This window comes from Monoraphidium neglectum (genome assembly GCF_000611645.1).
Source record: "Monoraphidium neglectum strain SAG 48.87 unplaced genomic scaffold scaffold01654, whole genome shotgun sequence".
NCBI lineage: Eukaryota > Viridiplantae > Chlorophyta > Chlorophyceae > Sphaeropleales > Selenastraceae > Monoraphidium > Monoraphidium neglectum.
In genome coordinates, this window is record NW_014011974.1 from 7 (window position 1) to 12,608 (window position 12,602).

Below are 12,602 nucleotides of genomic sequence, written 5' to 3' on the forward strand. Positions count from 1 at the left end.
GGCCCGAGCCGCGCCAGCGCCGCCGCCGCCGCGGGGGGCGCGTCGGGCGGCGCGCCGAGCAGCTGCTGGGCGGTCGCCTTGGCGAAGGCGCCGAGGAGGGAGGCGGCGGCGACGGCCGCGTCCCTGTCTTTTTTAAAATCAGCCACCGCCTGAGAAACAAGTGAAGAGTGGGTTTCGAGCAATACGAGTGGAGAGGAAGAGAGGGAGGGAGAAACTGCCGGTCAGCCCAGGCCGAAAAGCGGATACCGCGGCCGATTTGCAAGCCGCGTCGCCGCAAGCGGGCGGGCGCACGCCCATTTGTCCCACAGGCGGGCCAGGGGGTGGGGGACACGCAAGCGGGCGCGGCGGGGCGGCGCCGCGGGCCCCTGCGCGCCTAGGCCGCGCGCCTGGCGGCCGCTGCGGCAGCGACCCACGCGGGCCCGCGACCCGGACACTGCCCCGGTGCCAGACCCCACCTCACCCCACAAAGCAAGGCGCGATGCACAAATGGGAGGCGCGGCCCCAAGCAACCCGCCACACCGCCCTTCGTGTGCGATAGTTTCGAATATCTCGCCCCTATCCCATACAGATCCAATGGTGTCACTTCAGAATCACCAACCCTTGGCGGACCCGCGGGCCCCAGGCGGACCCACCAGGTCCCGCACAACCCCCAGCAGCGGCGCCGCGTCCACCACCACGCGCGCCGCCTGCAGCTCCCCCAGGAGACGCAGCGCCGCGCGCTGGCGCTTCAGGGCCGTGCGCTCGTCCTCTGGGGAAAGTCGGAGGGGCGCGGGGTATTGGCGAGAGGCACGAAAAAGTGCGGGGCGTGGTCGGGCCCGCATAGTCGCGGCAGATCTGGAGATCTGGAGGTCTGGAGATCTGCCGCGTCGCAGAATGAAGGGTGGGTGGGAAGCTTCCCGGCATCGTACGCGCCGCGCGCACCCCGAAACACAACATCCAGTACACAAAACATGCATGAGGCACACACAGCACACACGCACAGACACGGCCTCGACGCGGCGGCGCCGCCTTTTGACATGCGAAGGTGGCGGCGCAGGGGGAGGGGGCGGCCACCTCACCTCCCGCCTGCCGGGCCCCGGCCGCCTTTGCGAGCGCCGCCCCCAGCGCGGCGCCGAACTCGGGGTACGTCTGGTGCAGCGCGGATGCGACCTGGACGGCAGCGGCCGCGTCGTTGGCGCGGGAGGGGGGCGCCTCCGACAGGGCAGCGACGGCCTCGCTCACGTACTAGTGGGATTTTGGGGGGGGAGATGGGGGGTGTCGATGCGAATGGGTGTGACTGAGCGGGCGATGTGCTGTGGACTGCTGGTTCAGGGGCGGCTTGGTGTTTGTGGGTAAGAGGGTGACAGGCTTTTCAAGCGGGTGGCAGGGAGGGGTGTTCGTTTTGAGAGTGGGGGCGCCTCCCGTCCACGCCGCCCGGCCGTCACTAGCAGCTGTATAGTGACAGACTCACACAGACTATCTCTCTCTCTCTCTCTCTCTCTCTCTCTCTCTCTCTCTCTCTCTCTCTCTCTCTCTCTCTCTGTCTGCACATCTGTCTCATCTGTGCATCTCTTTCTGTGTCTTGGTCCCCCCCCACACACACACACGCGCGCGCGCAAACTTAACATACACATTCACACACCGCCCCACCTCGCCCCCCTCACCTTACTCATGTTGATGCGCCCGACTTCGGCCAGCAGCTGCGCCCTAGCTTCCTCACTGACGGCCCGCAGCTTCTTAGTCATCGCCGCGTTCTTCTTGATGCTGCTGTCCCGCCGCGACAGCTCGGGCTCGTCTGTCATGTGCCATGAGAGAATGCATATGTTGCGCGGGCGCGCGGTCAGACTGTGTCAGACCACCTCAACTTAGCAGAGAGGCACAGAGACCTGGTTGCGTCGGCAGGGGCCCCGGCACCCCTTGACGGGGCATCCTCTTGTTGTTGCTGCAGCAAAGGCCGCGGCATCCCCTCCCTTTCTTAGCTGCGGTCCTGCCGTCTGTTTCAAGGGCGTGCGTTGCCGGCGCGCGGCCCGGCACGCGGCCGGCGTCGAGGCGGCCGCTCGCGCCACGGGCCCCTCGCGCGCCCCCTGGGTGCTGCCGCAAAGCGTGAGTCGTGGGCGCAGTTGCCGCCGCCGCCGCCCATCTGCGCCTTTCGGCCCTCACCCGGGCGCTTGGGGTTGAGGTTGGCCTCCGCCAGGCGCCGCTGCGTCTCCAGTTGCTCCCGCAGGGCTTCCAACTCTTGTGTGGCGGCCTGCACAGCAAGGCGGTTGCAGGCGCAAGCACCGGCTATGGCTGTCGATTAATGTTCAAATTCGACAGGGGGCGCTGCCGATTAGGCCCCATTGTCTGTTGATGAATTGAGGCCTGTCTTACTAAAAAGATGGGTGCTGCAGCGGCACTTTTGCGTGACGTGTTCAGCGCTGCGGCATCTGCGCCGCATGCAGCGAGGCGCAACGCATTGCTGCCTGCCTGCCTCACCTCCAAATCGGCGGCCGTGACCTGGACGGCCGCGGCTGCATCCCCTGCCATAGTCGCAGCATCTCCGCTAGCCATTGTTGCCTTTGCAAGCTATTCTGCGCTAGATCGGTCTTAGTACCTGGCTTCCCATTTTGGACGCGCAACGAAAGCCAGGCGCTGCAAGTACCAAAGATGACTATTCAAAGGGTTCAGCGTCGACTCATTCGTGCTTAGTTGGTTAGATCGAGCGCCGTCGTCAGCAGTTACCGCAGCGGAGAATAGAGCAGTACATGGCATCGAAAGGGCGCTGGAACACCAAAATTGTTTTGCAAATTTCTGACGTGCCTGCCATGCCACCGCAACCTAATGATCGGCAACGCCGTACAATCCTGGTGACCCTGAATTCATGGGCCCATCCCGGACAAGGGGGGAATGTAACTGAACGTGCGAACGCAGGGCCGTTGGCCTTCTGTGTGGTCCATGCGGGTTGATTCAGGTTCTCTGCAGGCGTGCCTTCGCAACTGGGCTCTGCCCTATCAGCTGTCGCACACATGTTCAACAACCTTGGGATGGAAACTGCCATGCTGTGTCGTGCCACGCTGCCCACACGGGTCTCGCCCTCGTGCGCCGCAACCTGCCTGGCAGTGCTCTGTGCTACACCCTCCAAGTGATCAGCGCCGAGCACATACATGACAAGGGAGCAAGCATTGCCGGCCAGGCGCACACACAGCGGCAAGGGCCAGGTGGCGGCCAGAACAACCCTCTCAGGGTGTTGCACGCACAGCCGCAAGGATCCCAACGCTGTCCGTCCTGTGTCACTGACAAAAGGCTTGCGCGAGGCGACACCGCAATGGGCAACACAAGGCGGTCACCTGAGGGCGTCACCTGAGAGCCCCTCAAACGGCGGGGAATGGGGGGCGGGGGGGGGGAGCAGCTGGGGAACGGGGAGCTGCCCTGCACGTTGCGCTCGCCCCAAGAACCAACTGGCTGTCCAGCTCTCGGTCCACTCTACTGTACTCTGGAACCTGCCATCGGCTGGCTGCTTGCAAACCCCTGAGTTAGGGTTTCGAGGTCCTCGGCAAGCCCTAGCACAGGGGGTTGGTTGCAGGCAGCCAGCCGTGCAATGTTTTGGGGGGATGAGGCCAAAGGGGTATCCAGGCCACCTGTGCTGCAGCCGGAAGAGCACAGATCAGTTCAAGAGATACCACATATCGAGCCAGGCCCCAAGCGCGGCCACCAGCGCGCTGTTGCGCCGGCGTCGACCGCAGCCGCTTTTTACTGCAATGACTGTCCATAATCAGACCCTCAGGTGTAGAGAGGCACCGCACGGTGCAGACGATGTTTAGGGGTGGTTGCAAAGACGGTGGCGGGCAGGCCGCTGCAAGTTTAAAACGGTCGGTGTTGGGGCCGGTTTGCATCATGTATGCTGTGAGGGTGCTGGGGGCATGCAGCATGTCCTGCAGTCCCTGCAAGATATCGCCGTTGCCATTCACCCTACACTTACACAGCCTGTGCCTGAGAGTCATCCCCAGCTGATGCATGGCTCCGCTTGACTGTGCCAGGGTGGTCTGGGGTGAGGCGATGGCCTCGCCGCGCCCGCCCTCACATGAACGCGACCCCCGGAGCGCCTGCGCGCTGCTGTTGTTTCCGTCGCATTATGTACGCGCATTGTTTTCGGACAGGTCGGGTCCCCGGCTCCAACTCGGCCCTCACGGCAGATAGCGTTGGTCGTCACCCACGCACCCGCCCTCACATCATTCTACCCCTGGCCGGTCCGGGACTTTGTCCGGAAACTCTGCCTGCGATATTATTCGGACAAGTGATCCGAACCCGCGCAGTCCTTTCACAAGGCGCGTGTTGCCCTATTGTCAAACCCCGCCGCTGTGCCGAGTCAGTCACGCTCCCGCCGCAATGGGGCTCGTTGACAAGGTCAAGCCCAAGAACCTGACTGACAAGCAATGGCAGACCGTCGTCTGGATTGCAGGTTTGTGACGGGACAAACGAAGCATGTGCAGGGCGGGTGGCTGAGCATCGCAGCTGTGTGGCAGGGTGCGGCCTGCACCCGCGCGGTGTGCCGCTCCGCGCGGGCTCACAGCCCCCGCTGCGCCGCTGCTGCCCCGCCCCAACCCACTCTAACTCCAGGCATTGGGACGGTCCTGGAGTACTATGAGTGAGCAGCAGTTTTGGTGGTGTCACCTGGGGCTGAGCAGGCCGTACAGCAGTGCTAGTGCCGGGTGCCGACCCGCAGCGCTGCCAGTCCACATAGCCATGACATCAAGCGTGCGCCGCGCGCATCGGCAGCCTGCGCTCGATCCGCTGCCACCCATCCAGCAGAAGTGCTTGGAGTGCTGCATTGACGTATGCCGACCCGCCACCCACCCCTGCGCAATCGCCCCGCAGCTTCTACTGCTACTCCCAGCTGTCGGCGGTCCTGGGCAAGGCGAGTGGCGCGGACAGGCAGGGCGGGGCGGGAGCCGCAGGGATACAGCAAGCTGGCCTGGGGGCTATTGGATGCCGGCCTGTGGTCCTGTGTGGCTCGGCCTTGGTGTGTCTGGTCTGGGGAGGTCTCTTCAGGCTTGATGGGCTGTGGCACGATGATGACAGTGAGGGGTGGTGGGTGACACCCTGGACAGCCACAAGCTTGTTTTCTTGAACCCTGCACCGGTGGCTGGAGGGGCTGACCGCCTCTGGGATTGCCCTTGGCCCCTCTTCACCACCCCCACAGGTCTTCTTCCCGTCCAACGACCCCAACATCTCCGCCCTCTCATACTGGGGCGTGTTTGCCGTCGCGTTCGTGGCCCGCCCCATCGGCGCCCTCATCTTCGGTGAGGGCCAGGAGCATTGAAGCTTTCACCGGCCGGGATTTCCTGATATTGCCGCTGCCGCATGTGTCACAGCAAAGTATATGCTTCTTCTGTGACCCCTTGCCGGGTCATTAGTCAGCCCCCCACTTGACCCACTGCTTTGTGTGTTGCGCTCGTAATCCAGGCCACATTGGTGACAAGTATGGGCGCAGTTGGACCTTCTCGATTGCAATCATCGTCATGGCCGTTTCCACCCTGATCATTGGTGCGTGACCTTGACCAAGCCCAAAGCTTCGGCACCCCAATGGCACGGGGAAGGAGGGGGTCGCGGCGCATAGCACCCTGTCTCTGCCAGCGCTGGGGACGACAGCAATGCCTGTGACGAGCAACGACGGCCTGTGCGCATGCGCTCCTGGGGTGGGCACCGGCACACCTCGAAACCGGCCAATGGCGCTCCTCCTTGCCCGCAGGCATCCTGCCAACCTATGACATCGGACCATACAAGGCGGGCGTCGCAGCGCCAGTGCTCCTGGCCATCCTCCGCTTCTTCCAGGTGCGAGGAAAATGCTGGCAAAGCTGCCAGGGTGCAAGGGGGCTGCCGGCGCGCCTGCGCTGGTGCACACGGACGAGTCATTGCAGTTGGACGAGTCGTCGCAGTTGGCCGATGTGCGTCATCTTTTTGGTTCTGTATGCGAACATGCTGGCCCAGCTCGAGGCCTGGAGGTGCCTGTTCGGTTGCCATTTCTTGTTGGCCTGCATCCACAACATCGCTGTGTGCTACATCAATCTGCTCTCTCAGGGCATCTCCTTCGCCGGCGACTTTGGTGCCGCGGTGGTGTACATCTCGGAGCTGGCCGCGCCCTCCATCCGTGGCCGCATGGTGACCACCCTCCAGTGGTCCATCAACCTCGGCCTCATCCTCGCCTCGATTGTCGTCATCATCCTGCAGGTGCGGCGGGGTCGGTGTGAGAGAGAGTGTGTGTGTGTGTGTGAGTGCATGTGTGTGTGTGTGTGTTTCACAGAATGAATAATGGCTGTGGGGCAACAGCATTCACTGCTGAAGCTAGGAGCCACAACAGGGCTTGCATTGGCCTGCAGGGCGGGGACAACTAGATGCGAGTGAGCCCCACCTGTGAAGATTGAATTTTTTTTGCAATCAAACAACACTCCCAAGCAATCTCGATTTCACGTGTGTCTGTGTGAGTGTGTAGCCTGGTGTCTATTCTCAATTGAGCCTGCAAAATCACTCACTCGTGCTGCTGACTCGCACCCCAGAGGCCTGTGGTGGCACGAACGAACTGCTGTCCTGCCTGTCAACTCCACCCATTTTGTACGCACTTGCATGACCCAAACATGCCCGGCCAACTCTCACGCTTTGCACCTGCCTCCATCACCCCTACAGGCTGCCCTCACCCAGGCCCAGATGTTTGAGTGGGGCTGGCGCATCCCCTTCCTGCTCGCCGCCTTCTCCGCCGTCCTCGGCTACTTCATGCGCCGCGGCATGCCCGAGCCCACCACCTTCCTGGAGGCCTACGCCAAGGACCGCGCCGCTGAGGGCGGCGAGGCCGGGGAGCCCGACGCCAAGCTGGAGATCAGCGACAAGGCCGCGACCAAGGTTGGTGATCAGCGATCTGGGGCGTCCGGTGCCTCTCTGTCTGCCAAGGCGTCACACCCCAAGGGTGGGGCAGCACATTTGGGCGACGTGTTTTGAGTTGCCAGAGCTCTGCATACATGCATATCCGCCTATCCGCCTCACTGCTGTCTGCTCGCGCTTCATCTTCCCCCCTCCTGACGCAACACATCCTGTGCCCCCAGAACCTGGATGACGCTGCCAGCCAGGCCAGCACCAGCCAGGCCGACGCTGAGGAGGAGGTCGAGGCAAAGCAGAAGGGCGTGCTCGCCGTGCTGCACGGCCACAGCCGCTCCAGCGTGCCCGTCTTCCGCCTGCTCAGGAACAACGCTTTCGGTCTCACCGCCAACATTTTCTTCGGCGCCTGGGTCAACGGTGAGGCACACTGCGAGACGGCGCCGCATGAGTGACATACATCCCGGAAGGGCCCTGGGGGCTGGAGTTCGGCCCCGCCAGCTTAGCTTGGCTGCCAAAACATGCAGCCTTGCCACACGCCTGTCATGACTGTCTGTCCCGACTCTTTGCCCTGTGGGCACCTCATTGCATGCGGCAACCGAATGATGGGTCCTGACATCCAGCACTCATGCAGTGACTGGTGGGTGGACACCACATGTATGTGAACCCCCTAAACAAAATTTACCTGTGATCTAATTGCACCTCTCTTGTCACCGCAGGTGCGTTCTTCGTCGCCGTCACCTGGCTGAGTGGCCAGCTGATCAACACCTACAAGCTGCACCCCAACGTCGCCCTGGCCATTACCATCGTCTCCCTCATCTTCAACACCGTTGGCCTGAGCCTGGCCGGCTACGGTGGGTGCACAACATCGGACGGGCCTCGGCCGAGCTTGGGGAGACCATTGGCTTGAGCACCTTGTATTGCACAAGGCAACACGGGGCAAAGCTGGAATGCGGGTACGCAGCCAGAACGCCCGCGAGCTTGTGATCAACATGGGCCGTCCTCTCCATCCTATCCTGACGCAGGCTTTGACCACGGCATGCCCGCCATCACTGCGGCTGCGGGCACTCTCATCCTTGGCGTTGGCTCCGGCTTTGGCCTCTACTACTGGGTGAGAGCTCCTGCACAGCAAAACAGCACCACCCCAATATATTGTTGCGGCTCCATTGCGTGTGCTGCCACGGCACAAAATGGCTTCCCAAGGTTTGCAGAGTGGTCCTCCTCAGTGCGCAATCTTGTTGCCCAAAGCCTGGGCTCTTCCTCTGTCTGCAACACCTGCGCCCACGCATACACCCCCTCCCCCCAAAGGTCGGCACCGGCTCCCTGGCGGCCCTGTGGGTTGCGCCCTCCCTCCTCCACCTGGTTGTCGGCTTCTACATGGCCCTCTACGTCCTGCCCATGACTAGGTGGGGCTCTTGTGCATCGCAGCCGTCTCACGCCGCCGCACTAAGATGGCCGGACGGCTAATGAACAGTAGGGGTTCAGTGCGGTCAACTAGTTACATCCTACACGGGACAAAATTCGGGCCGTGCCGCGCGGCTCAACAGAGATCCCAGGAACCTCAGCAGCTAGAAAGTTACATGAGCCTCCTCGGCTGCAGCAACAGTGCATATGTCCGCTGTCTTGCTAGTCCTGACCCTTTACACCATCGCGACCTCGGCGCAGGATCTACCACCCTCTGGAGCGCACCACCGGCTTCAGCTTTGCCTACGCCACGGGCTACGGCATCCTGGGTGGCATCTCCCCTCTGGTTGTCACTGCGTTCAAGGCCAAGCTCGGCGCTGACGCCGCCTCTTTCGCGCCCGCTTTCTGTGAGTCTCATTTCAGCTGGTGTCTGGTTTGATGCATGGCGCGGCTCGCACCGACTGCATGTGTGTCCAAAATGGGTCACTGCAGCAGGCATATACACACTGTTGTGAACCAGGAGTGTACCACCCCGCCTTGATCGGCCGCAAGCCGAGAGAAACGTGATCTTCCATCGTCTGTGTATGCGCTGGCTATGCCAGCACTTGCGTGTGCCGTGCACGCCGACGCTACCAGCTGTTGGCACAAGTCAAAGCTGTATTCTCACCCATGTGTGCCCTCTACGCGACCCCTTTGCAGGGCTGCTGCTGCTGTCCGGCGGCTCCGTCATCGGCATTGTCCTGCTCAAGCTGTACCTCCCTCGCCTGGATAAGCCCTACATCAGCCGCGTCCGTTAAGAGTGCCGCCTGGCCGCTGGCCGGCCGCCGCACTCCGGCAGATGCACACCCCTCAAGGGCCATGACACGCTGCGCCACCGGGGGCGTGCACGCGCGTCGCATTTAGCATGAAGTGTTCGCGGCCGTCCAAACCAGTTTTGCACTGAGCGTTTTCGTGCTTTATTGCCTGCAGCATTGCCCAGAGGCGCTGCTCGCACATCCCTGCATATTTCAGAACGTCCTCGACAAACCAGTCTCCACACACACGCGCCTCGAAACAAATCTATCCAGCGCTCGGACGCGCTGATGCACGGCAATTTCAGCGGGATTCAGGGGCTGCGAGCGGCAGACCGTCTGCGGCTGCGACGGGATGGAGCCATTGCGCGCGCATGCACTTTTGCGTTCGGCGGCCAACTGCTGGCGTGGGTGTGCACCTTGTCCACTTCTTGCACTCACTTCTGTGACCAACCATCCCTCAGGGCGTCACGCCAGCCGGCTGTTCCCTGCCCGGAAACCCCATGCGATTGCTGGGGGGGCAGGCGCTGTCCTGGCATGGTGTCTGCGCACTAGGCATTGGACACTACTCATTGGAAGTTGTTGCTCGCAACACACCGCAAGCTGTCACGATTCCGTGGCGGGACCCCGCAAGGTTGAGCCACTGAGCCTGCACGCCAGCCATGCCTGCTGTCTGTGAGGACCTGTGCAGTCTTGAACACCCTCCATCGGTCAACCACAGCCCTGGATACTTGTGTAAACACCTGTGCTTACTTGTTCTCTGTTGAGTTGACATCCTACTTGTCAGAGCAGCATGCAAGTTGGTCAGTGCAGTTTGATGAGTCAACGAGTTAGAGTGTTAGTTGTGCATTCCCGAAGTCAGCGGAGGCGTCAGGCGAACTTCCAGCCGTAATAATCACTACCCAAATAACATCATAATATAACTGCAGTCTTGTTTCCATGAAGTCGGGTCTCCAGCTCCGAGTCAGCCCTCACGGCAGATAGCGTTGGTCGTCACCCACGCACTTCGCCCTCACATCATTCCACCTCTGGCCCGTCCAGCGCGTTTGTCCGGACACGTTCTGGACGCGGAATATTCGGACAAGTCGATCAAAACCAGAGCCGTCCCTTCCAAAGACGTGCGTTTCCCCCCGCCATCAAAATCCGTTAGCCTCTGCGCCGACGGAGGCACGCGCCCGCCGCAATGGGGCTCATCGACATAGTCAAGCCCAAGACTCTGACCGAGAACCAGTGGCAGACCGTAGTCTGGATTGCAGGTCCGCTACAGGGCGCATAAAATACGTGCGATTGGGGGCCGTGCGCGACGCTTTGACGGCGCTGTGGGCCCAGGTGATATATGCGGCACCCCGCCTCACAGCTCCCGCTGCGCCGCCGCTGCCCCGCCCCAACCCACTGACAACGCCAGGCATTGGGACAGTCCTGGAGTATTATGAGTGAGCGATGCCTCGCACTGCCGGCGCCTGGGGCCCCTGCATGCCCTCGCTCGCCTGGTTTCGACCCAAAACATGACACCACGCGCGCACCAAGCACACCTGGCGGCGGCGGCTGCTCCGCTGCCGGCGCCCCATCAAGCAGTCTTGTTTGAAGCACCACATTGACGCATGCTGGCCGCCACTCACCCTTGTGCAATCGCCCCGCAGCTTCTACTGCTACTCCCAGCTGTCCGCGGTCCTGGGCAAGGCGAGCCGGGGAAAGGGGCGGCGGCTGCCGTGGGGCAGGGAGTGGCGGCGAGGTGCTGGGCTGTGGCGGTTGCAGCAAGGACGCACAAACAGCAACACTCCCATTTCGGGCTCATGCGTGCTGGTGCCTGCCTATGGGGTGGCAAGCCATGATGTGGATTCCAGGAACCAGGGATGGGTGCCACAATATCGTAATCCTGACAGCCGCCATGGGCCCTGGCCCCCGCGCACCTCACCCTGCTCCCTAGAATCATACTCGAGGTTGGCCAACCAGCACGTTGATGCCATCACTGATCAGGCTCCCCATCCTCTCCACTCCCGCAGGTCTTCTTCCCCTCCACCGACCCCAACATCTCGGTCCTGTCATACTGGGGCGTGTTTGCCGTCGCGTTCGTGGCCCGCCCCATCGGTGCCCTCCTCTTCGGTAAGGCCGGGCAAATGATGAGCTCCAACCACCCGCTTCCTGCTTTGTGCCGCCCTTGGTCCCCCCAGCGTCCTCGCCGCACCATTCCTCCCACTCGCCCCCGTGAAACCGCCCCTCCCGCTTGCCCGGCCTTCGCCGTGTTGTCGCGCTCCCTAGGCCACATCGGTGACAAGTACGGGCGCCGATGGACCTTCTCAATCGCGATCGGCGTGATGGCTGTGTCGACGCTCATCATCGGTGCGCCACCCCCAACCCCCATCAGCAGCGCCCTGCTCGAATAGTAGATAAAGGGAGCAATATTGCACGCCGCTGGCGACCTCGGCATGAGCGGGGCGCACGACCTGTGCGCGCAGTAATTTTGTGCATTCGTGTGTGTGTGGGGGGGGGGGGGAGGTGTGCGGGTCGCGCCGGCACGGACGCCAGGCGAGTGCCTGTTGAGCCGGTAGGATGGCGGTCGAGCCCGCATGAAAAAGCGTTTCAGGCTGGGGCGCGCGGCCGTGCGCGTCCAGCGATGCACCTTGTAATTTCTCAGGGGCGGCCCCAGCTCCTCAGGCGCCCCTGCGGTCCCGCTGCAGGCTGGGCCCCTTGCTTTCCCCACAGACCCACCAGACTCAGCCAGTTTGGCGCTGAGGGGGCGAGCGCCCCCTCTGGCCGCTTGCGCCGACGGACGCCTGCCCGGCGCGCCCTGCTGCTCACATCTGGTGCTGCCCCCGCAGGCATCCTGCCGACCTTTGATACTGGGAGCTACAGGGCCGGAATCGCGGCGCCGGTGCTCCTGGCCATCCTCCGCTTCTTCCAGGTGAAAAGGAAGGGGGGGGGGACAGCGGACCCTGTGATTGGGGCGGGTTTTGTTCGCTGGCGGGGACGGTGCGCTTCGGCCCCGGGCTGGCGCATGGTGCGGGAGTGGGGGGGCGTTTCGGCCCTGCCCGCGGCCAGGGTGTGGGGTTAGGCAGGGGCCTCCTTCCTACCCCTGCCCTCAGCCGCCGCCCGCGCCGCTGGAAGGCTGTCGATCCTTTGCCGGACGGCGCAGCTCCACGGCGCGGTGCCGGTCGCGCATGCGATATACCAAACAGCAGTTTGCTGCGCTCTCAATCACCCTAGCCCCGCATGGCCACATGCCTGCCCCTTCTTGCGGCCAAGCAATCGCATTTTATACGCCAACCCCTCCCCCCTTTGTCCCCCTGGCTTGCATGCCATATCGATACTGCAATGCAAGAGGTGAGACTGCAAACATGACATTGTATCATCCAAAATCAAACCTCCCAGGGCCTCTCCTTCGCCGGCGACTTTGGTGCTGCGGTGGTGTACATCTCGGAGCTGGCCGCGCCCTCCATCCGCGGCCGCATGGTGACCACCCTCCAGTGGTCCATCAACCTCGGCCTCATCCTGGCCTCCATCGTCGTCATCATCCTGCAGGTGAGGCGGGGTCTGTGGGCCGTGTGTGTGCATGCGTGTGTGTGTGTGTGTGTGTGTGTGTGGGTG

General features: G+C 62.7%; 2 protein-coding genes across 2 annotated transcripts; one reads left to right on the plus strand and one right to left on the minus strand.

Annotated features, from left to right (window-relative positions):
• Positions 1-590: 590 nt before the first annotated feature.
• MNEG_8607 (hypothetical protein) lies at positions 591-2,529 on the minus strand (the record flags this gene model as incomplete). Its single annotated transcript, XM_014042919.1, has 5 exons — positions 591-748; positions 1,059-1,224; positions 1,644-1,774; positions 2,140-2,227; positions 2,455-2,529. The coding sequence occupies 5 exons, from the start codon at positions 2,527-2,529 to the stop codon at positions 591-593; spliced, it is 618 nt and encodes a 205-aa protein (XP_013898373.1).
• Positions 2,530-4,344: 1,815 nt separating this feature from the next.
• MNEG_8608 (Putative proline/betaine transporter) lies at positions 4,345-9,023 on the plus strand (the record flags this gene model as incomplete). The annotated part of the gene is made up of 14 exons (XM_014042920.1): positions 4,345-4,417; positions 4,576-4,603; positions 4,834-4,978; positions 5,159-5,258; positions 5,422-5,502; positions 5,708-5,790; positions 6,037-6,186; positions 6,640-6,852; positions 7,053-7,242; positions 7,542-7,676; positions 7,848-7,933; positions 8,131-8,228; positions 8,488-8,633; positions 8,926-9,023. 14 exons carry the CDS (start codon positions 4,345-4,347, stop codon positions 9,021-9,023), a joined length of 1,626 nt encoding a protein of 541 aa, XP_013898374.1.
• Positions 9,024-12,602: the final 3,579 nt, after the last annotated feature.